General features: G+C 48.9%; 1 protein-coding gene across 1 annotated transcript in view; it reads right to left on the reverse strand.

The window, feature by feature from the left end:
- The window catches only part of PLEC (plectin), a 647147-nt gene that overhangs the window by 44600 nt on the left and 578580 nt on the right, over positions 1–23967 (reverse strand). Inside the window, exons 64-70 of the mRNA XM_063924739.1 lie at positions 21937–22125; positions 21454–21559; positions 17494–17663; positions 17184–17346; positions 16502–16656; positions 16347–16421; positions 12417–12534 (exon numbers count right to left, since the gene is read on the reverse strand). Coding sequence (XP_063780809.1) covers positions 12417–12534; positions 16347–16421; positions 16502–16656; positions 17184–17346; positions 17494–17663; positions 21454–21559; positions 21937–22125 — 976 coding nt within the window. The remainder of the gene's footprint in view (positions 1–12416; positions 12535–16346; positions 16422–16501; positions 16657–17183; positions 17347–17493; positions 17664–21453; positions 21560–21936; positions 22126–23967) is intronic.

A 23967-nucleotide genomic window follows, 5' to 3' on the forward strand; every position in this document is an offset into this window, starting at 1 on the left:
CTCCCCTGTCTTATATATTCTCCTATACCCTCTCCCCTGCTCTATACATTCTCCTATACCCTCCCCCGTGTCCTATACATTCTCCTATACCCTCTCCCGTCCTATACATTCTCCTATATCCTCTTCCCTGTTCTATACATTCTCCTATACCCTCTCCCCTGTCTTATACATTCTCCTATACCCTCTCCCCTGTCCTATACATTCTCCTATACCCTCTCCCCTGTCCTATACATTCTCTTATACCCTCTCCCCTGTCCTATACATTCTCCAATACCTTCTCCCCTGTCTTATACATTCTCCCATACCCTCTCCCCTGTCCTATACATTCTCCTATTCCCTCTCCCCTGTCCTATACATTCTCCTATACCCTTACCCCTGTCCTATACATTCTCCTATACCCTCTGCCCTGTCCTATACATTCTCCTATACCCTCTCCTCTGTCCTATACATTTTCCTATACCTTCTCCCCTGTCCTATCCATTCTCCTATACCCTCTCCCCTGTCCTATACATTCTCCTATACCCTCTCCCCTGTCCTATCCATTCTCCTATACCCTCTCCCCTCTCCTATACATTCTCCTATACACTCACCCCTTTCCTATACATTCTCCTATACCCTCACCCCTGTCCTATACATTCTCCTATACTCTCTCCCCTGTCCTATACATTCTCCTATACCCTCACCCCTGTCCTATCCATTCTCCTATACCCTCTCACCTGTCCTATACATTCTCAAATACCGTCTCCCCTGTCCTATACATTCTCCAATACCTTCTCCCCTGTCTTATATATTCTCCTATACCCTCTCCCCTGCTCTATACATTCTCCTATACCCTCCCCCGTGTCCTATACATTCTCCTATACCCTCTCCCGTCCTATACATTCTCCTATATCCTCTTCCCTGTCCTATACATTCTCCTATACCCTCTTCCCTGTCCTATACATTCTCCTATACCCTCTTCCATGTCCTATACATTCTCCTATACTCTCTGCCCTGTCCTATACATTCTCCTATACTCTCTCCCCTGTCCTATCCATTCTCCTATACCCTCTCCCCTGTCCTATCCATTCTCCTATACCCTCTCCCCTGTCCTATATATTCTCCTATACCCTCATCTTTGTCCTATACATTCTCCTATACCCTCTCTTCTGTCCTATCCATTCTCCTATACTCTCTCCCCTGTCCTATACATTCTCCTATACCCTCTCCCCTGTCCTATCCATTCTCCTATACCCTCTCCCCTGTCCTATCCATTCTCCTATACCCTCTCCCCTGTCCTATCCATTCTCCTATACCCTCTCCCCTGTCCTATACATTCTCCTATACCCTCACCCCTGTCCTATACTTTCTCCTATACCCTCTCCCCTGTCCTATCCATTCTCCTATACTCTCTCCCCTGTCCTATACTTTCTCCTATACCCTCTCCCCTGTCCTATACTTTCTCTTATACCCTCTTCCCTGTCCTATACATTCTCCTATACCCTCTCCCCTGTCCTATATATTCGCAAATACCCTCTCACTGTCCTATACATTCTCATATACCCTCTCACTCTCCTATATATTCTCCTATACCCTCTCTCCTGCCCTATACATTCTCCTATACCCTCTCTCCTGTCCTATACATTCTCCTATAACCTCTCCCCTGTCCTATACCCTCTTTCCTGCCCTATACATTCTCCTATACGCTCTCTCCTGTCCTATACATTCTCCTATACCCTCTTCCCTGTCCTATACATTCTCCTATACTTTCTCCCCTGTCCTATACATTCTCCTATACTTTCTCCCCTGTCCTATACATTCTCCTATACTCTCTCCCTTGTCCTATACATTCTCAAATACCCTCTGTCCTGTTCTATACATTCTCCTATACCTTCTCCCCTGCCCTATCCATTCTCCTATACCCTCTCCCCTGTCCTATCCATTCTCCTATACCCTCTCCCCTGTCCTATACATTCTCCTATACCCTAACCCCTCTCCTATACATTTTCATATACCCTCACCTTGTCCTATCCATTCTCCTATACCCTTTCCCCTGTCCTATCCATTCTCCTATACCCTCTCCCCTCTCCTATACATTCTCCTATACCCTCTCACCTGTCCTATACATTCTCCTATACCCTCACCCCTGCCCTATACATTCTTATATACTCTCTCCCCTGTCCTATACATTCTCCTATACCCTTACCCCTGTCTTATACATTCTCCTATACCCTCACCCCTGCCCTATACATTCTTCTATACCCTCTCCCCTGTCCTATACATTCTCAAATACCCTCTCACTGTCCTATACATTCTCATATACCCTCTCACTGTCCTATATATTCTCCTATACCCTCTCTCCTGCCCTATACATTCTCCTATACCCTCTCTCCTGTCCTATACATTCTCCTATAACCTCTCCCCTGTCCTATACCCTCTCTCCTGCCCTATACATTCTCCTATACGCTCTCTCCTGTCCTATACATTCTCCTATACCCTCTTCCCTGTCCTATACATTCTCCTATACTTTCTCCCCTGTCCTATACATTCTCCTATACCTTCTCCCCTGTCCTATACATTCTCTTATACCCTCTCCCCTGTCCTTTACATTCTCCAATACCTTCTCCCCTGTCTTATACATTCTCCCATACCCTCTCCCCTGTCCTATACATTCTCCTATACCCTTTCCTCTGTCCTATACATTCTCCTATACCCTCTCCACTGTCCTATACATTCTCATATACCCTCTCCCCTGTCCTATACATTCTCCTATACCCTCTCCCCTGTCCTGTACATTCTCCTATACCATCTCTCCTGCCCTATACATTCTCCTATACCCTCTCCCCTGTCCTATACATTCTCCTATACCCTCTCCCCTATCCTATACATTCTCCTATTCCCTCTCCCCTATCCTATACATTCTCCTATACCCTCTCCCCTGTCCTATACATTCTCATATACCCTCTCACTATCCTATACATTCTCCTATACCCTCTCTACTGCCCTATACATTCTCCTATACCCTCTCTCCTGTCCTATACATTCTCCTATACCCTCTTCCATGTCCTATACATTCTCCTATACTCTCTCCCTTGTCCTATACATTCTCAAATACCCTCTGTCCTGTCCTATACATTCTCCTATACTTTCTCCCCTGTCCTATCCATTCTCCTATACCCTCTCCCCTGTCCTATCCATTCTCCTATAACCTCTCCCCTGTCCTATACATTCTCCTATACCCTAACCCCTCTCCTATACATTTTCATATACCCTCACCTTGTCCTATCCATTCTCCTATACCCTCTCCCCTGTCCTATCCATTCTCCTATACCCTCTCCCCTGTCCTATACATTCTCCTATACCCTCTCACCTGTCCTATACATTCTCCTATACCCTCACCCCTGCCCTATACATTCTTATATACTCTCTCCCCTGTCCTATACATTCTCCTATACCCTTACCCCTGTCTTATACATTCTCCTATACCCTTACCCCTGTCCTATACATTCTCCTATACCCTTACCCCTGTCCTATACATTATCCTATTCCCTCTCCCCTGTCCTATACATTCTCCTAAACTCTCTCCCCTGTCCTATACATTCTCCTATACCCTCTCCCCTGTCCTATACATTCTCCTATACACTCTCCCCTGTCCTATACATTCTCCTATACCCTCTCCCCTGTCCTATACATTCTCCTATACCCTTACCCCTGTCTTATACATTCTCCTATACCCTCTGCCCTGTCCTATACATTCTCCAATACCCTTACTCCTGTCTTATACATTCTCCTATACTCTCTCCCCTGTCTTATACATTCTCCTATACCCTCTCCCCTGTCCTATACATTCTCCTATACCCTCTCCCCTGTCCTATACATTCTCATATACCCTCTCCCCTGTACTATACATTCTCCTATACCCTCTCCCCTGTCCTATACATTCTCCTATTCCCTCTCCCCTGTCCTATACATTCTCCTATACTCTCTCCCCTGTCCTATACATTCTCCTATACCCTCTCCCCTGTCCTATACATTCTCCTATACCTTCTCAACTGTCCTATACATTCTCCTATACCCTCTCCCCTGTCCTATACATTCTCCTATACCCTCTCCCCTGTCCTATACATTCTCCTATACCCTCTTCCCTGTCCTATTCATTCTCCTATACCCCCTCACTGTCCTATACATTCTCCTATACCTTCTCCCCTGTCCTATACATTCTCCTATACCCTCAAACCTGTCCTATACATTCTCCTATACCCTCTCCCCTGTCCTATCCTTTCTCCTATACCCTCTTCCCTGTCCAATACATTCTCCTATACTCTCTGCCCTGTCCTATACATTCTCCTATACTCTCTCCCCTGTCCTATCCATTCTCCTATACCCTCTCCCCTGTCCTATCCATTCTCCTATACCCTCTCCCCTGTCCTATATATTCTCCTATACCCTCATCTTTGTCCTATACATTCTCCTAAACCCTCTCTTCTGTCCTATCCATTCTCCTATACTCTCTCCCCTGTCCTATCCATTCTCCTATACCCTCTCCCCTGTCCTATCCATTCTCCTATACTCTCTCCCCTGTCCTATACATTCTCCTATACCCTCTCCCCTGTCCTATACATTCTCCTATACTCTCTCCCCTGTCCTATACATTCTCCTATACCCTCTCCCCTGTCCTATACATTCTCCTATACTCTCTCCCCTGTCCTATCCATTCTTCTATACCCTCTCCCCTGCCCTATACATTCCCCTATACCTTCTCCCCTTTCCTATACATTCTCCTATACCCTCTCCCCTGTCCTATACATTCTCCTATACCCTCACCCCTGCCCTATACATTCTTATATACTCTCTCCCCTGTCTTATACATTCTCCTATACCCTCACCCCTGCCCTATACATTCTTCTATACTCTCTCCCCTGTCCTATACCCTTTCCCCTGTCTTATAAATTCTCTTATACCCTCTCCCCTGTCTTATACATTCTCCTATACCCTCTCCCCTGTCCTATACATTCTCAAATACCCTCTCACTGTCCTATACATTCTCATATACCCTCTCACTGTCCTATATATTCTCCTATACCCTCTCTCCTGCCCTATACATTCTCCTATACCCTCTCTACTGTCCTATACATTCTCCTATAACCTCTCCCCTGTCCTATAACCTCTCTCCTGCCCTATACATTCTCCTATACGCTCTCTCCTGTCCTATACATTCTCCTATACCCTCTTCCCTGTCCTATACATTCTCCTATACTTTCTCCCCTGTCCTATACATTCTCCTATACCTTCTCCCCTGTCCTATACATTCTCTTATACCCTCTCCCCTGTCCTATACATTCGCCAATACCTTCTCCCCTGTCTTATACATTCTCCCATACCCTCTCCCCTGTCCTATACATTCTCCTATACCCTCTCCTCTGTCCTATACATTCTCCTATACCCTCTCCACTGTCCTATACATTCTCATATACCCTCTCCCCTGTCCTATACATTCTCCTATACCCTCTCCCCTGTCCTGTACATTCTCCTATACCATCTCTCCTGCCCTAAACATTCTCCTATACCCTCTCCTGTCCTATACATTCTCCTATTCCCTCTCCCCTATCCTATACATTCTCCTATACCCTCTCCCCTGTCCTATACATTCTCATATACCCTCTCACTATCCTATACATTCTCCTATACCCTCTCTACTGCCCTATACATTCTCCTATACCCTCTCTCCTGTCCTATACATTCTCCTATACCCTCTTCCCTGTCCTATACATTCTCCTATACCCTCTTCCCTGTCCTATACATTCTCCTATACCCTCTTCCCTGTCCTATACATTCTCCTATACTCTCTCTCTTGTCCTATACATTCTCCTATGCCCTCTCACTGTCCTATACATTCTCCTATACCCTCTGCCCTGTCCTATACATTCTCCTATACCCTCTCCTCTGTCCTATACATTTTCCTATACCTTCTCCCCTGTCCTATCCATTCTCCTATACCCGCTCCCCTGTCCTATCCATTCTCCTATACCCTCTTTCCTGTCCTATACATTCTCCTATACCCTCACCCCTGTCCTATCCATTCTCCTATACCCTCTCCCCTGTCCTATACATTCTCCTATACTCTCTCCCCTGTCCTATACATTCTCCTATACCCTCACCCCTGTCCTTTCCATTCTCCTATACCCTCTCCCCTGTCCTATACATTCTCCTATACCCTCTCTCCTGTCCTATACATTCTCCTTTACCCTCTCCCCTGTCCTATCCATTCTCCTATACCCTCTCCCCTGTCCTATCCATTCTCCTATACCCTCTCCCCTGTCCTATACATTCTCCTTTACCCTCACCCCTGTCCTATACTTTCTCCTATACCCTCTCCCCTGTCCTATCCATTCTCCTATACTCTCTCCCCTGTCCTATACTTTCTCCTATACCCTCTCCCCTGTCCTATACTTTCTCCTATACCCTCTCCCCTGCCCTATACATTTCCCTATACCTTCTCCCCTGTCTTATACATTCTCCTATACCCTCTCTTCTGTCCTATACATTCTCCTATACCCTCACCCTGCCCTATACATTCTCCTATACTATCTCCCCTGCCCTATACATTCTCCTATACCCTTACCCCTGTCCTATACATTATCCTATTCCCTCTCCCCTGTCCTATACATTCTCCTAAACTCTCTCCCCTGTCCTATACATTCTCCTATACCCTCTCCCCTGTCCTATACATTCTCCTATACCCTCTCCCCTGTCCTATACATTCTCCTATACCCTCTCCCCTGTCCTATACATTCTCCTATGCCCTCTCCCCTGTCCTATACATTCTCCTATACCCTTACCCCTGTCTTATACATTCTCCTATACCCTCTTCCCTGTCCTATACATTCTCCAATACCCTTACTCCTGTCTTATACATTCTCCTATACCCTCTCCCCTGTCTTATACATTCTCCTATACCCTCTCCCCTATCCTATACATTCTCCTATACCCTCTCCCCTGTCCTATACATTCTCCTATACCCTCTCCCCTGTACTATACATTCTCCTATACCCTCTCCCCTGTCCTATACATTCTCCTATTCCCTCTCCCCTGTCCTATACATTCTCCTATACTCTCTCCCCTGTCCTATTCATTCTCCTATACCCCCTCACTGTCCTATACATTCTCCTATACCTTCTCCCCTGTCCTATACATTCTCCTATACCCTCAAACCTGTCCTATACATTCTCCTATACCCTCTCCCCTGTCCTATCCTTTCTCCTATACCCTCTTCCCTGTCCAATACATTCTCCTATACTCTCTGCCCTGTCCTATACATTCTCCTATACTCTCTCCCCTGTCCTATCCATTCTCCTATACCCTCTCCCCTGTCCTATATATTCTCCTATACCCTCATCTTTGTCCTATACATTCTCCTAAACCCTCTCTTCTGTCCTATCCATTCTCCTATACTCTCTCCCCTGTCCTATCCATTCTCCTATACCCTCTCCCCTGTCCTATCCATTCTCCTATACTCTCTCCCCTGTCCTATACATTCTCCTATACCCTCTCCCCTGTCCTATACATTCTCCTATACTCTCTCCCCTGTCCTATACATTCTCCTATACCCTCACCCCTGCCCTATACATTCTTATATACTCTCTCCCCTGTCCTATACATTCTCCTATACCCTTACCCCTGTCTTATACTTTCTCCTATACCCTCACCCCTGCCCTATACATTCTTCTATACTCTCTCCCCTGTCCTATACCCTTTCCCCTGTCCTATACATTCTCCTATACCCTCTCCCCTGTCCTATACATTCTCCTATACCCTCTCCCCTGTCCTATACATTCTCCTATACCCTCTCCCCTGTCCTATACATTCTCCTATACCCTCTTCCCTGTCCTATTCATTCTCCTATACCCCCTCACTGTCCTATACATTCTCCTATACCTTCTCCCCTGTCCTATACATTCTCCTATACCCTCAAACCTGTCCTATACATTCTCCTATACCCTCTCTTCTGTCCTATCCATTCTCCTATACTCTCTCCCCCTGTCCTATCCATTCTCCTATACCCTCTCCCCTGTCCTATCCATTCTCCTATACTCTCTCCCCTGTCCTATACATTCTCCTATACCCTCTCCCCTGTCCTATACATTCTCCTATACTCTCTCCCCTGTCCTATACATTCTCCTATACCCTCTCCCCTGTCCTATACATTCTCCTATACTCTCTCCCCTGTCCTATCCATTCTTCTATACCCTCTCCCCTGCCCTATACCTTCTCCCCTTTCCTATACATTCTTCTATACCCTCTCCCCTGTCCTATACATTCTCCTATACCCTCTCACCTGTCCTATACATTCTCCTATACTCTCTCCCCTGTCCTATACATTCTCCTATACCCTCTCCCCTGTCCTATACATTCTCCTATAACCTCTCCCCTGCCCTATACATTCCCCTATACCTTCTCCCCTTTCCTATACATTCTCAAATACCCTCTCACTGTCCTATACATTCTCCTATACCCTCTCACTGTCCTATATATTCTCCTATACCCTCTCTCCTGCCCTATACATTCTCCTATACCTCTCCCCTGTCCTATACCCTCTCTCCTGCCCTATACATTCTCCTATACGCTCTCTCCTGTCCTATACATTCTCCTATACCCTCTTCCCTGTCCTATACATTCTCCTATACTTTCTCCCCTGTCCTATACATTCTCCTATACTTTCTCCCCTGTCCTATACATTCTCCTATACTCTCTCCCTTGTCCTATACATTCTCAAATACCCTCTGTCCTGTCCTATACATTCTCCTATACCTTCTCCCCTGTCCTATCCATTCTCCTATACCCTCTCCCCTGTCCTATCCATTCTCCTATACCCTCTCCCCTGTCCTATACATTCTCCTATACCCTAACCCCTCTCCTATACATTTTACTATACCCTCACCTTGTCTTATACATTCTCCTATACCCTCTCCCCTGTCCTATCCATTCTTCTATACCCTCTACCCTGTCCTATCCATTCTTCTATACCCTCTCCCCTGTCCTCTACATTCTCCTATATCCTCTCCCATGTCCTATACATTCTCCTATACCCTCACCCCTGTCCTATACATTCTCCTCTACCCTCTCCCCTGCCCTATACATTCTCCTATACCCTCTCCTCTGTCCTATCCATTCTCCTATACTCTCTCCCCTGTCCTATACATTCTTCTATACCCTCTCCCCTGTCCTCTACATTCTCCTATACCCTCTCCCATGTCCTATACATTCTCCTATACCCTCACCCCTGTCCTATACATTCTCCTATACCCTCTCCCCTGTCCTATCCATTCTCCTATACTCTCTCCCCTGTCCTATACATTCTCCTATACTCTCTCCCCTGTCCTATACATTCTCCTATACCCTCACCCCTGTCCTATACATTCTCCTATACCCTCTCCCCTGTCCTATCCATTCTCCTATACCCTCTCCCGTCTCCTAGACATTTTCCTATACCCTTACCCCTGTCCTATACATTCTCCTATACCCTCTCCCCTGTCCTATACATTCTCCTATACCCCCTCACTGTCCTATACATTCTCCTATACCTTCTCCCCTGTCCTATACATTCTCCTATACCCTCTCCCCTGTCTTATACATTCTCCTATACCCTCTCCCCTGTCCTATACATTCTCCTATACCCTCTCCCCTGTCCTATACATTCTCCTATACCCTCTCCCCTGTCCTATACATTCTCCTATACCTTCTCAACTGTCCTATACATTCTCCTATACCCTCTCCCCTGTCCTATACATTCTCCTATACCCTTACCCCTGTCTTATACATTCTCCTATACCCTCTCCCCTGTCCTATACATTCTCCTATACCCTCTCCCCTGTCCTATACATTCTCCTATACTCTCTCCCCTGTCCTATACATTCTCCTATACTCTCTCCCCTGTCCTATCCATTCTTCTATACCCTCTCCCCTGGGGTTCACTACGATATGCCAGCGGCCGGGTTCCCGGCGACCAGCATACCGGCGCCGGGAGCCCGACCGCCGGCTTACCGACAGTGTGGCGAGCGCAAATGAGCCCCTTGCGGGCTCGCTGTGCTCGCCACGCTACGGGCACGGTGGCGCGCTATGCGCGCCACACTTTTTTATTCTCCCTCCAGGGGGGTCGTGGACCCCCACGAGGGAGAATAAGTGTCGGTATGCTGGCTGTCGGGCTCCCGGCGCCGGTATGCTGGTCGCCGGGAGCCCGACCGCCGGCATACTGAAGACCACCCCTCCCCTGCCCTATACATTTCCCTATACCTTCTCCCCTGCCCTATACATTCTCCTAAACCCTTACCCCTGTCTTATACATTCTCCTATACCCTCTCCCCTGTCCTATACATTCTCCTATACCCTCTCCCCTGTCCTATACATTCTCCTATACCCTCTCCCCTGTCCTATACATTCTCCTATACCCTCTCCCCTGTCCTATACATTCTCCTATTCCCTCTCCCCTGTCCTATACATTATCCTATACCCTCTCCCCTGTCCTATACATTATCCTATTCCCTCTCCCCTGTCCTATGCATTATCCTATACTCTCTCCCCTGTCCTATACATTCTCCTATACCCTCTACCCTGTCCTGTATATTCTCTAATACCCTCTTCCCTGTCCTATACATTATCCTATACCCTCTCTTCCCTGTCCTATACATTCTCCTATACCCTCTCCCCTGTCCTATACATTCTCCTATACCCTCTCCCCTGTCCTATACATTATCCTATTCCCTCTCCCCTGTCCTATACATTCTCCAATACCCTCTCCCCTGTCCTATACATTCTCCAATACCCTCTCCCCTGTCCTATACCTTCTTCCCTGTCCTTACCCCTCCTAAACCCTTACCCCTGTCTTATACATTCTCCTATACCCTCTCCCCTGTCCTATATATTCTCCTATACCCTCTCCCCTGTCCTATACATTCTCCTATACCCTCTCCCCTGTCCTATACATTCTCCTATACCCTCTCCCCTGTCCTATACATTCTCCTATTCCCTCTCCCCTGTCCTATACATTATCCTATTCCCTCTCCCCTGTCCTATGCATTATCCTATACTCTCTCCCCTGTCCTATACATTCTCCTATACCCTCTACCCTGTCCTGTATATTCTCCAATACCCTCTTCCCTGTCCTATACATTATCCTATACCCTCTCCCCTGTCCTATACATCTCCTATACCCTCTCCCCTGTCCTATACATTCTCCTATACCCTCTCCCCTGTCCTATACATTCTCCTATACTCTCTTCCCTGTCCTATACATTCTCCTATACCCTCTCCCCTGTCCTATACATTATCCTATTCCCTCTCCCCTGTCCTATACATTCTCCAATACCCTCTCCCCTGTCCTATACATTCTCCAATACCCTCTCCCCTGTCCTATACCTTCTTCCCTGTCCTATACATTTTCCTATACCCTCTCCCCTGTCCTATACATTCTCCTATACCCTCTTCCCTGTCCTATACATTATCCTATACACTCTCCCCTGTCCTATACATTCTCCTATACCCTCTCCCCTGTCCTATACATTCTCCTATACCCTCTTCCCTGTCCTATACATTCTCCTATACCCTCTCCCCTGTCCTATACATTCTCCTATACCCTCTCCCCTGTCCTATACATTCTCCTATACCCTCTCCCCTGTCCTATACATTATCCTATACCCTCTCCCCTGTCCTATACATTCTCCTATACCCTCTCCCCTGTCCTATACATTCTCCTATACCCTCTCCCCTGTCCTATCCATTCTCCTATACCCTCTTCCCTGTCCTATACATTCTCCTATACCCTCTCCCCTGTCCTATACATTCTCCTATTCCCTCTCCCCTGTCCTATACATTATCCTATTCCCTCTCCCCTGTCCTATGCATTATCCTTTACTCTCTCCCCTGTCCTATACATTCTCCTATACCCTCTCCCCTGTCCTATACATTCTCCTATACCCTTACCCCTGTCTTATACATTCTCCTATACCCTCTCCCCTGTCCTATACATTCTCCTATACCCTCTCCCCTGTCCTATACATTCTCCTATACTCTCTCCCCTGTCCTATACATTCTCCTATACTCTCTTCTCTGTCCTATACATTCTCCTATACCCTCTCCCCTGTCCTATACATTCTCCTATACCCTCTCCCCTGTCCTATACATTCTCCTATACTCTCTTCCCTGTCCTGTTGCAGCCGGAGTTTATTTAAACACGGATGAATGTTTCATTGTATTTGTGGTGGAAATAAAGTTGCGCATTCCCCCTGTATAGTGATACTGTAACGTTACATGACTCAGCCGGGACGAGGGTGGAGTATTTATTTAAGCTGATGTCTGCCAGTTATGACAGTCTGAAAAATAATAAATGTGCTAATAGAACCTGGGGCTGATTCACATATATGACGCACAATATCCTTACCCACCTCTACACGGATCGTTCTTCACCAGGAATTCATCGAGAGCGATCCAGCCGCCTCCCACCCGCACCATGAGGGTGCTCCGCAGAATCCGCACCATGCGCAGGAGCTGAGACTCCCCAAACTGAGAGAGAGACAAACTGACATTCTGACACAGCGAGGGGAGAGGTGCAGGCAGGGAGATGCCACCAGGGGGGGATAGAGAGAGGGGGATGCCTAGCACACGGCACTACTGACACAGGGAGACCCTTAATATGGGCTGGTGGGGGATGCAGTACACACAGCTAAATACATGGGGTAATCAGTTTGATCTGTGGATGACTACAGACATAGATCCTTATCCTGGGAGGCTACAGACACTGGGAGATCCCTATCACATGGGGCTACAGACACAGGGGAATCCCTACCACATAGGGCTATAGACACAGGAAGATCCCTACCACATGGGGCTACAGACACAGGGAGATCCCTACCACATGGGGCTACAGACACAGGGAGATCCCTACCACATGAGGCTACAGACACAGGGGAATCCCCACCACATAGGGCTATAGACACAGGAAGATCCCTACCATATGGGGCTACAGACACAGGAAGATCCCTACCACATGGGGCTACAGACACAGGGAGATCCCTACCATATGGGGGTACAGACACTGGGAGATCCCTACCACATGGGGCTACAGACACAGGGGAATCCCTACCACATAGGGCTATAGACACAGGAAGATCCCTACCACATGGGGCTACAGACACAGGGAGAGCCCTACCACATGGGGCTACAGACACAGGGAGATCCCTACCACATGGGGCTACAGACACAGGGGAATCCCCACCACATAGGGCTATAGACACAGGAAGATCCCTACCATATGGGGCTACAGACACAGGAAGATCCCTACCACATGGGGCTACAGACACAGGGAGATCCCTACCACATGGGGCTACAGACACAGAGGGATCCCTCCCACGTGGGGCTACAGACACAGGAAGATCCCTACCATATGGGGGTACAGACACAGAGAGATCCCTACCACATGGGGCTACAGACACAGGGAGATCCCTACCACATGGGGCTACAGACACAGAGAGATCCCTAGCACATGGGGCTACAGACACAGGGGAATCCCTACCATATGGGGGTACAGACACCGGGAGATCCCTACCACATGGGGCTACAGACACAGGGAGATCCCTACCACATGGGGCTACAGACACAGGGAGATCCTTCCCATGTGGAACTACAGAAACAGGGAGATCCCTACCACATGTGGCTACAGACACAGGGAGATCCCTCCCATGTGGAACTACAGAAACAGGGAGATCCCTACCACATGGGGCTACAGACACAGAGAGATCCCTCCCATGTGAACTACAGAAACAGGGAGATCCCTACCACATTGGGCTACAGACACAGGGAGATCCCTACCACCTGGGGCTACAGACACAGGGAGATCCCTTCCATATGGGAGTACAGACACAGGGGAATCCCTACCATATAGGGGTACAGACACAGGGAGTCCCTACAAGATGGGGGCTACAGAAACAGGGAGATCCATACCACGTGGGGATACAGAAAGAGGGAGAACCCTATCACATGGGGCTACAGCCCCAAGGACATCCATACCACACGGTGCTACAGCCCCTGGGACATCCATACCACACGGGGTTACAGCCCCAGGGACATCCATACCACACGGGGCTACAGCCCCAGGGACATCCCTACTACATGGGGCTACAGCCCCAGGGACATCCCTACTACATGGGGCTACAGACACAGGGACATCCCTACTACATGGGGCTACAGGAACATCCCTACTACATGGGGCTACAGGCACAGGGACATCCCTACTACATGGGGCTACAGACACAGGGAGATCCCTATCACATGGGGCTACAGCCCCAGGGACATCCATACCACACGGGGCTACAGCCCCAGGGACATCCATACCACATGGGGCTACAGCCCCAGGGACATCCCTACTACATGGGGCTACAGGAACATCCCTACTACATGGGGCTACAGACACAGGGACTTCCCTACTACATGGAGCTACAGGCACAGGGACACCTATGACAGGTGTGTCTAGTGTGGGAGGACTGGGGTGATAGAAAGGTCCACGTCTGCTACAGATGGCGGTACAGACAGTAGGAAGCCACAAGGACAGGAAACTACACTGTGACCCCACAGGAGATGACACCTAGAAGCAGAGAGGGGAGATATCTAACAGTGGGGCCGCTGAGAAAGCACACATGTACGTAGCAGCCTGCCAGAAGGGATATATCAGAGGCAGAGCGGCCAGCCAAAGGGGGGCGCACACAGGGCAATGCAAGGCATGCTGGGAAATCACACGGGGCAATAGCTCAGGGCTCAGGGCTTAGCATTGGGTAGGGGCTATCTGATGTGGCTACTGAAGCAGAAGAAGGGGACAGAAGAGCAATGGTCTGCAGGGATGAGGGATTAGAGGGAGAAGCAGAGACAGAATGAGATCAAACTAGAGAAGTCTGGAAGAAAGGAACAGATGAGAGAAGAATAAGCTGCGACTGTAGTATTATGTCTGAGACAACCTGAGCTTCAGGAGACTGGGATAGCTATGGCTACATCTAGGTGTCAGGGAGGCCCTGGCTGGAGGGCTTGGCAATGGCCATGTGCCATATATTTCCATATATAAAGTATATACATACTGTATACACACACACAGGCACGGAGGTGGTCATTTGGAAGCGGATAGACAGAACACGGGCTGAGTCCTGACGTCTGGTCGGTAAATCACCTGCCCCTGTCCTGAGACTTATATTGAGGATGGAGCCCAATGAATAGTAGAATTTTAGATGTATTATTCTGCTGATGGAAAGGTCCTGGGTAAGGTTTGGCTAGAACATCAGTTCCAGGTGTCACTATTACTATTTTATACAAATGGCGGCCATTGTTATGGAGATCAGAATGCCTAGAGGCCCAGTTACAATGGCCCAACCACAATGGCTTCCATGCTGGAGTCAAATGTGCTTGTGACAGATGATCACCGACACCAAATTAGAAAGGGAGAAGTGCCGACATAACATACTGCTGTACAGAGGTCCACCTCTAGCGGGATGTAGTTAAAATGCTGCCAGACGGGATCCCGGCAGTCGAAATATCGTCGCCAGAATCCCGAACGACAGCATAAGACCGCCGTGAAATTCCCAATGGAGATTGGGATCCCAGCGTCATGATACCGACGTGCGGAATCCTGGCGTTATAATGTTGTCGCCCTGGAATCACGATCATTCTTTGAGAAGGATTCGCTCGCGTCCTGTTGCGGCTGGTGGAAGGTTAGGTTTAGGCATTGGAAGGGAGGTTAGGGTGCAGAGACGGGAAGGGGGTGGTTATGTTCCCGGGGAGGGGGGGTTAGGGTGCAGGGACGGGAAGGGGGTGGTTAGGTTCCCGGGGAGGTAGGGGGGATTAGGGTGCAGGGAATGGGGTGGTTAGGTTCCCGAAGAGGGAGGGTTAGGGTGTAGGGACAGGAAGGGTTAGGTTCTGGGGAGGTGGGGTCAGGGTTAGGCACCAAGTGGCGAGGGTCACGGGTAAGGGAGGAACCACCAGGGAGGGTTAGCGTTAGGAACCACCGGGAAGGGTTAGGGTAGGGGGCAGGGGAGGGTTAGGCACCACTGGGTAGGGTTAGAGTTAGGCACCCTCAAGGAAGGGTTAGGGGAGGGGGCAGGGGAGGGTTAGGGTACTTTCTGGGGGGATGTTGGGATTCTGATGGTCAAGATGCCGCTGTCGGTAACCGCCGGCATCCTGTCCATCAGGATATCATACTGAATCCCCTCCACCACTGTGTTATAATAAGATATATCTGGTGAGACAGTAAGGTCTGGCAGCTGGTTAAGTCAGAGGAAGAGGAGGAGCTGGGCGAGTCTTCTACACTCAGCTGAGGGAGAACTTTCCCTACTCACCCGATATCGGTTGGCGCTGATCTGCTGCACCTGGAAGCGCTTTGCACAGTTACACTGAGCCACCTGCCGGTTCACCTGTAGCACAGACACAACCATGGTTACAAGGGCGGCCAAGGCCCAGCCACTGGGACACCCTGAGAGCTTCCTCTTCTTACCTCATCTTGAATTTGATCGGCATCTGCGCATCTTCTCAGGGGGTCCCTGGTGGGGTGCAGGGCACTGACAAATTCGTAATAGTCTATAAAACCATCACCGTTAATGTCAAAGATATTGGCCACAGCCGTCATCTCCAGAGAGTTTGTGGGAAACCCTGTGAGGTGATTATTATCTGGTTAGTAACGCAGTAATGGCGTCTTCTCCAACACATCACTCATCCCAATAAACAGAGGACGGAAACTATTTATCTGGTCTCTGATAGACCCTCCTGAACCCCATTCTTCTTCTCCGGCCCGGAAATGTTCCTTTGTATGTAATGTGTGTGATGTTGGCCAAATATCACTAGACCACAGAGCATGTTAATCTGAATTATCTGAAAATATTCAAGAAAAGTCATCTATATATCAGACCACCACCCCCCCCCCCCCCCACACACACACACACACACTTGCTTGTTATTAAAAATCTGATTATTATCCAAGAAAATAAATTTTCATCTTATTGGGCATGCTGGGAATTGTAGTACCACCGCAGCCACACAGCGCTCAGGTTGCCTAGTTCTGCCCCAGATGAATTCCTTAACAACTGATGTGAGGTTGGGCGTTGTGACTGTGGCCATATACTTATAGTCTTAACCCCCTACCCAGTGCCATAGACACACAAAGACTGCCGGTCACTCACTAGAGGACAGTACACTGTCCATGAACTCCCGCTGGCTGATGCGCCCATCCTGGTCTCGGTCTATCCCGCGAAAGATATCCAGAATGCGAGATTTCATCTGCCCGATCCACTGCATGTATCGCTTCCGCCAGACCGCAAAGTCAAAGTGCGCAAATTCCTGCAACTAGAAGGCCAGAGACAAGACGCAGTCACTAACCAGGAACTAGACCTGCGGTTTATATCTCAATAACATCAGGACAGACCAGACTGAAGATAAGGACGGGAGTTATAGGAAGAATTTGTGGTGAGAAGTTGCGATGAGGGAACTCACCTCCTGGAGCCTCTGCTGTGCGTTCTGAAGCCGGCACTGCCGGTCCAATGACAGAAACCAGAGCTGCTGCCAACGGTTGAGGAGCTGGGTCATGTGCGGAGTCTGCGGCACGAGATCTAACAGAGGAACCGAGGGTCCAATCTGAGGGGATTTCCCAGAGTTTTGTCTTTCTGGAACAAGAGACAGAAATTACTTTTGCAGCCTTAGAACAGAGCCAGGACATGCAAAATACTCAGCATTTATAGCAACAGTGAGGACACATGGGAAATAACATCCTATTACTGATACACAACAACAGTGTATCATTATAAAAGTGGATCTACTATGGTCTGTTATACATGGCCTATCCTCACCGAAAGGCAGCTAGACAGGACAAGACAGCTTTATATCTATATATCAGATACAGCTGACCACGTTTATTATATGTTAATATAATTATCACTGCTATGTCCCACAGAGAGAACAGGGGAATGGGGACCGTAATGGGCACGGCCTGATGCCCTTTACAGCTGGAAAGTACATCTATCACCTGTACAATGCAGCAAAGAAAAGGAATGTCGCTAACATACAGGATATTCCCCCCAGTAACATGACCTCTATCACCTGAGCACCGGAGTCAGTGAGGTGTGCAGTACATGAAGTGTCTCAGATACAGAGGGAGGGGTATATTTACTAAGGTCACAATTTAATTTGAGTTTGTATTTTTCTTCTAAGTGTCATCTCGGGAATTTACTAAACACAAATCTCGGCAGTGTTGGGGCTAATCGTATTGTTTTTCCCAGCAGAGATCACAGATACGAATGAATAGACCATCGGTTAAACATGGCTGTTATTTTATACAACTAGGTAATTTACTAAGAATTTGTATTCTCAACCACTGCCAACAATAGCCAAACACTGCCGGGAAAGCATAGAATTCGTTAAAAAGAGGAGCTTTCAAATAGACCTGCTTTTTGCTGGCGTGTTCAGATAGTCATGAACGGATCAGTGACATCCGTGCATGCTTATCTGTGTAAAAGGGTCTGAAATAGTTAAAAATCATTAAAAAAAATTGCGTGAGGTCCCCCCTCCTAAGCATAACCAGCCTCGGGCTCTTTGAGCCGGTCCTGGTTGTTTAAATACCGGGGGAAAATTGACTGGGGTCCCCCCGTATTTAGACAACCAGCACCGGGCTCTTGGGCCAGCCCTGGTTCCAAAAATATGGGGGACAATAGACGTAGGGGTCCCCCGTATTTTTAAAACCAGCACCAGGCTCCACTAGCCGAGAAGATAATGCCACAGCCGGGGGACACTTTTATACTGTTCCCTGCGGCCTTGGCATTACCCCCCCAACTAGTCACCCCTGGGCGGGGGGCCCTGGAGGAGTGGGGACCCCTTAAATCAGGGGGTCCCCCCTTCCAGGCACCCAAGGGCCAGGGGTGAAGCCCGAGGCTTTGCCCCCCATCCCTTGGTGGTGGATGGGGGGGCCGATAACCTTTTTGTGTGTAAAAAAATAATATTGTCTTTTGTTTTAGAACTACAAGTCCCAGCAAGCCTCCCCCGCTTGCTGGTACTTGGAGAACTACAAGTACCAGCATTCGGGGAAATAACGGGCCCACTGGTACCTGTAGTTCTACAACAAAATAAATAACCAAATAAATACAAGACACACACACTGTGATAGTACAAATTTATTAAAACACACACACACTCATATTTACCTACATCCCACGCCGCCCAATCACGTCCCCTTCTCCATGTAGAATCCAAACGTTTACCTGTAAAACCAAAATTCCAAAATACCTATTATCCAGTGATGATCGGTCCTCTTCTGTCCTGAAGTAATCCACGGCCTTGTCAAAAAAAAAAAAAAAACGAAAGCCTGAATCATGCCACTAAAGGGGTTCCATGTTTAGACATGAAACCCCTTTCCCCGAATGCCGGGACCCCTGTGAGTCCTGTCACTGGAGATCCCAGCAGCCAATCAGGAGTAGCGCACCGGCTAGAATGGAGGATCGCGCTCCTCCATTCTAGCTTATGATGGGAACTTTGCGGTCTACGGTTAACCGCAGGGTTAATTGGGGTCACTCTTGTGGGTGGTTAGTGGCGTGGATCGGGCTTTCGGTTTTTTTATTTTTGACAAGGCCGTGGATTACTTCAGGACAGAAGAGGACCGATCATCACTGGATAATAGGTGAGTATTTTGGAATTTTGGTTTTACAGGTAAAGGTTTGGATTCTACATGGAGAAGGGGACGTGATTGGGCGGCGTGGGATGTAGGTAAATATGAGTGTGTGTGTGTTTTAATAAATTTGTACTATCACAGTGTGTGTGTCTTGTATTTATTTGGGTATTTGTTGTAGAACTACAGGTACCGCCGGGACCGTTAATTCCCGCTTGCTGGGACTTGTAGTTCTAAAACAAAACACAATATTCTTTTTTTACACACAAAAGGTTATCAGCCTCCCATCCACCGCCCACGGATGTGGGGGACAGCCTCGGGCTTCACTCCTGGCCCTTGGGTGCCTGGAGGAAGGGGACCCCTACGTCTTTTGTCCCCCGTATTTTTGGAACCAGGGCCGGCCCAAGAGCCTGGTGCTGGTTGGCTAAATACGGGGGGACCCCAGTCAATTTCCCCCCGGTATTTAAACCACCAGGGCCGGCTCAAAGAGCCCGAGGCTGGTTATGCTTAGGAGGAGGGACCCCACGCAATGTGTTTGAAAGACTTTTAACTGTTTCAACTCTTTTCATACTGTATACAATGAAGCCCTGCACGGATCTCACTGATCCAGCCGTGTTTTACTCATCACTCCTGTAAAACACTGCCCCAGACAATACGAATAACATCGACATTGGAAAATACGAAAAATGAAAACTCGGCAGCTTAGTAAATTCCCGAAAGTGATTACAAAAAGTTGCAGAAAAATATGTCCGATAAAATTCGAGTTTAAACTCCCACCAATTCGTCAGAAACACGAATCTTAGTAAATATACCCCGGAAACTGAGTCCGCTAAATGAAATGATCAACATCATTTTGGAAAATGATCCTAATCTAAAGAGTGTGGTGGAAGTGACTTTATCCGAGAGACGAGAGGCATAACTAGTCAGAGGAGTACTATCTGTCACAGATTCTATTTACTGATCCCAGATTTTTAAACAGCGGTTTATTAAACGTCTTATTTTAGATGTTGATATTTATGTGAGAACTCTTATTTATTATAGGTTGTGTGAATTGATTTTTATTAACCACTTGCCTGACATGGGCGCATCAGATACGACCACAACAGGCTGAGCATTCCCTGACATGGTAGCATCTGAAATGCCCACTGTGCAGCTGCTGGAAGATAATCATCCAGCAGCTGGCGCTCTGCTTCCTGGTTTCCTCCCCCAGGGCGTGTCGTGCAGGAGATTACTGCCCCCCCACCCCCCCACCCCCCCACCCCCACCCCACGGCTGCAGAGATTAGCAGCAGCTGGGGAAATGTAAAAAAGCAGTGTACTTTCTGGACACCCAATGGCTGCAGAAAGAGTCATGATGGTCTGATCATCAATGGTCCGATGTATCGGTCAGTGTTTGTACCAGTCTAAACATCTTATTTGATATGTTTTAAATAAACGTTCTTAATTCAATAATATAAAAATGACAATTTCTGAGCAGTTTAAAAAAATATATATATATTAGCCAGTTAAATGGTTAAATGTGGTGTTATTATTTAGTGATATATGCGTCCTGATCACATCATTCTGCCAAATCAATACCTATGTTGTCATGGGATGGTAACGGAATCTCGGCGCTTGGGATGCCGGTGGTCAGAATACCGACAGCGACATCCCGATGTGCGGAATCTCGACACCTGCTAGGTAAGTATTCTAACCCTCCACCTCTACCCCCCTAACCCATCCTTCCCGCAGCCTAAACCTAAGTCATTCATTATAGACCTATGAGGTTGATGTAACTGGTTGGATGCGGAGTTCACTCACTGGCCTTGCGCGGATTTGTTGCTCTCATTTCTGTGACTTTACGTTTGCAGTTCTTGGTAACTTTCTCCACTTCAGGTTCTTTCCGGCTCAGCTCCTCCATGAAAACCTGGGACAGGAGAGTAAGGGCAACACGTGAGACAGGAGGTGCGTTTTGCTATAGGGCTTATGGCAGGGATGATACAGGACTGTACCCCTTAGAGAGACCCCGACATGCTTGGCGCACAGGTTAGAAGGTGTCTAACCACGGTCACCCTCGTAAGAAGTCAACTCTCAATTGTGTAACCCTCAAACAGGGGATGAGTCAAGGGGCAGCTACCAATATATGGCCCTGTGGTCCCCATAAGAATGTATCATGTTCTATAATGACGCAGTGACATGAAGAAGCCAGAGTGAGATTTGGGCCTCTGTTGCTTGGACAAGGACAGTACTGGGAAGTAAGGACGAGCCCGGCTAGTTTCCATCTGTTACAGTGTACACACTCACAGAGTGCTGTGATATCATCTCCTCCAGGGCCTCCATGACTTCTGGGAGCGGATCCTGGTCTCGTAACATCAGAGCCTCTTCTGCAGATGTGATCCAGTCCATTAGTCGGGCAACTTCCTCGCGCTCAGTGGCCAAAGCCTGAATCTGAGCCTGGATACGCTCCCCCTGCTGGCGAGCCCAGGACACCACCTGCCGCACAGACAGAAACTGTCACACTCTCTCTACAACAGGCTCCCCCTGCTGGCCAGCCCAGGACACCACCTGCCGCACAGACAGAAACTGTCACACTCTCTCTACAACAGGCTCCCCCTGCTGGCGAGCCCAGGACACCACCTGCCGCACAGACAGAAACTGTCACACTCTCTCTACAACAGGCTCCCCCTGCTGGCAAGCCCAGGACACCACCTGCCGCACAGACAAAAACTGTCACACTCTCTCTACAAAAGGCTCCCCCTGCTGGCGAGCCCAGGACACCACCTGCCGCACAGACAGAAACTATCACACTGTCTCTACAACAGGCTCCCCCTGCTGGCGAGCCCAGGACACCACCTGCCACACAGACAGAAACTGTCACACTCTCTCTACAACAGGCTCCCCCTGCTGGCGAGTCCAGGACACCACCAGCCACAGAGACAGAAACTGTTACACTATCTCTACAACAGGCTCCCTCTGCTGGTCAACCCAGGACACCACCTGCCGCACAGACAGAAACTATCACACTCTCTCTACAACAGGCTCCCCCTGCTGGCGAGCCCAGGACACCACCTGCCACACAGACAGAAACTGTTACACTATCTCTACAACAGGCTCCCCCGGCTGGCCAGCCCAGGACACCACCTGCCACACAGACAGAAACTGTCACACTCTCTCTACAACAGGCTCCCCCTGCTAGCGAGCCCAGGACACCACCTGCCACACAGACAGTAACTGTCACACTCTCTCTACAACAGGCTCCCCCGGCTGGCCAGCCCAGGACACCACCTGCCACACAGACAGAAACTGTCACACTCTCTCTACAACAGGCTCCCCCTGCTAGCGAGCCCAGGACACCACCTGCCACACAGACAGTAACTGTCACACTCTCTCTACAACAGGCTCCCCCTGCTGGCGAGCCCAGGACTCCACCTGCCACACAGACAGAAACTGTCACACTCTCTCTACAACAGGCTCCCCCTGCTGGCGAGCCCAGGACGCCACCTGCCACACAGACAGTAACTGTCACACTCTCTCTACAACAGGCTCCCCCTGCTGGCGAGCCCAGGACTCCACCTGCCACACAGACAGAAACTGTCACACTCTCTCTACAACAGGCTCCCCCTGCTAGCGAGCCCAGGACACCACCTGCCACACAGACAGTAACTGTCACACTCTCTCTACAACAGGCTCCCCCGGCTGGCCAGCCCAGGACACCACCTGCCACACAGACAGAAACTGTCACACTCTCTCTACAACAGGCTCCCCCTGCTAGCGAGCCCAGGACACCACCTGCCACACAGACAGTAACTGTCACACTCTCTCTACAACAGGCTCCCCCTGCTGGCGAGCCCAGGACTCCACCTGCCACACAGACAGAAACTGTCACACTCTCTCTACAACAGGCTCCCCCTGCTGGCGAGCCCAGGACGCCACCTGCCACACAGACAGTAACTGTCACACTCTCTCTACAACAGGCTCCCCCTGCTGGCGAGCCCAGGACTCCACCTGCCACACAGACAGAAACTGTCACACGCTCTCTACAACAGGCTCCCCCTGCTGGCGAGCCTAGGACACCACCTGCCGCACAGACAGAAACTGTCACACTCTCTCTACAACAGGCTCCCCCTGCTGGCCAACCCAGGACACCACCTGCCGCAGAGACAGAAACTGTTACACTCTCTCTACAACAGGATCCCCCTGCTGGCCAGCCCAGGACACCACCTGCCACACAGACAGAAACTGTTACACTCTCTCTACAACAGGCTCCCCCTGCTGGCCAACCCAGGACACCACCTGCCGCACAGACAGAAACTGTTACACTCTCTCTACAACAGG

This window comes from Pseudophryne corroboree, chromosome 5 (genome assembly GCF_028390025.1).
Source record: "Pseudophryne corroboree isolate aPseCor3 chromosome 5, aPseCor3.hap2, whole genome shotgun sequence".
In the NCBI taxonomy this organism is placed as follows: domain Eukaryota; kingdom Metazoa; phylum Chordata; class Amphibia; order Anura; family Myobatrachidae; genus Pseudophryne; species Pseudophryne corroboree.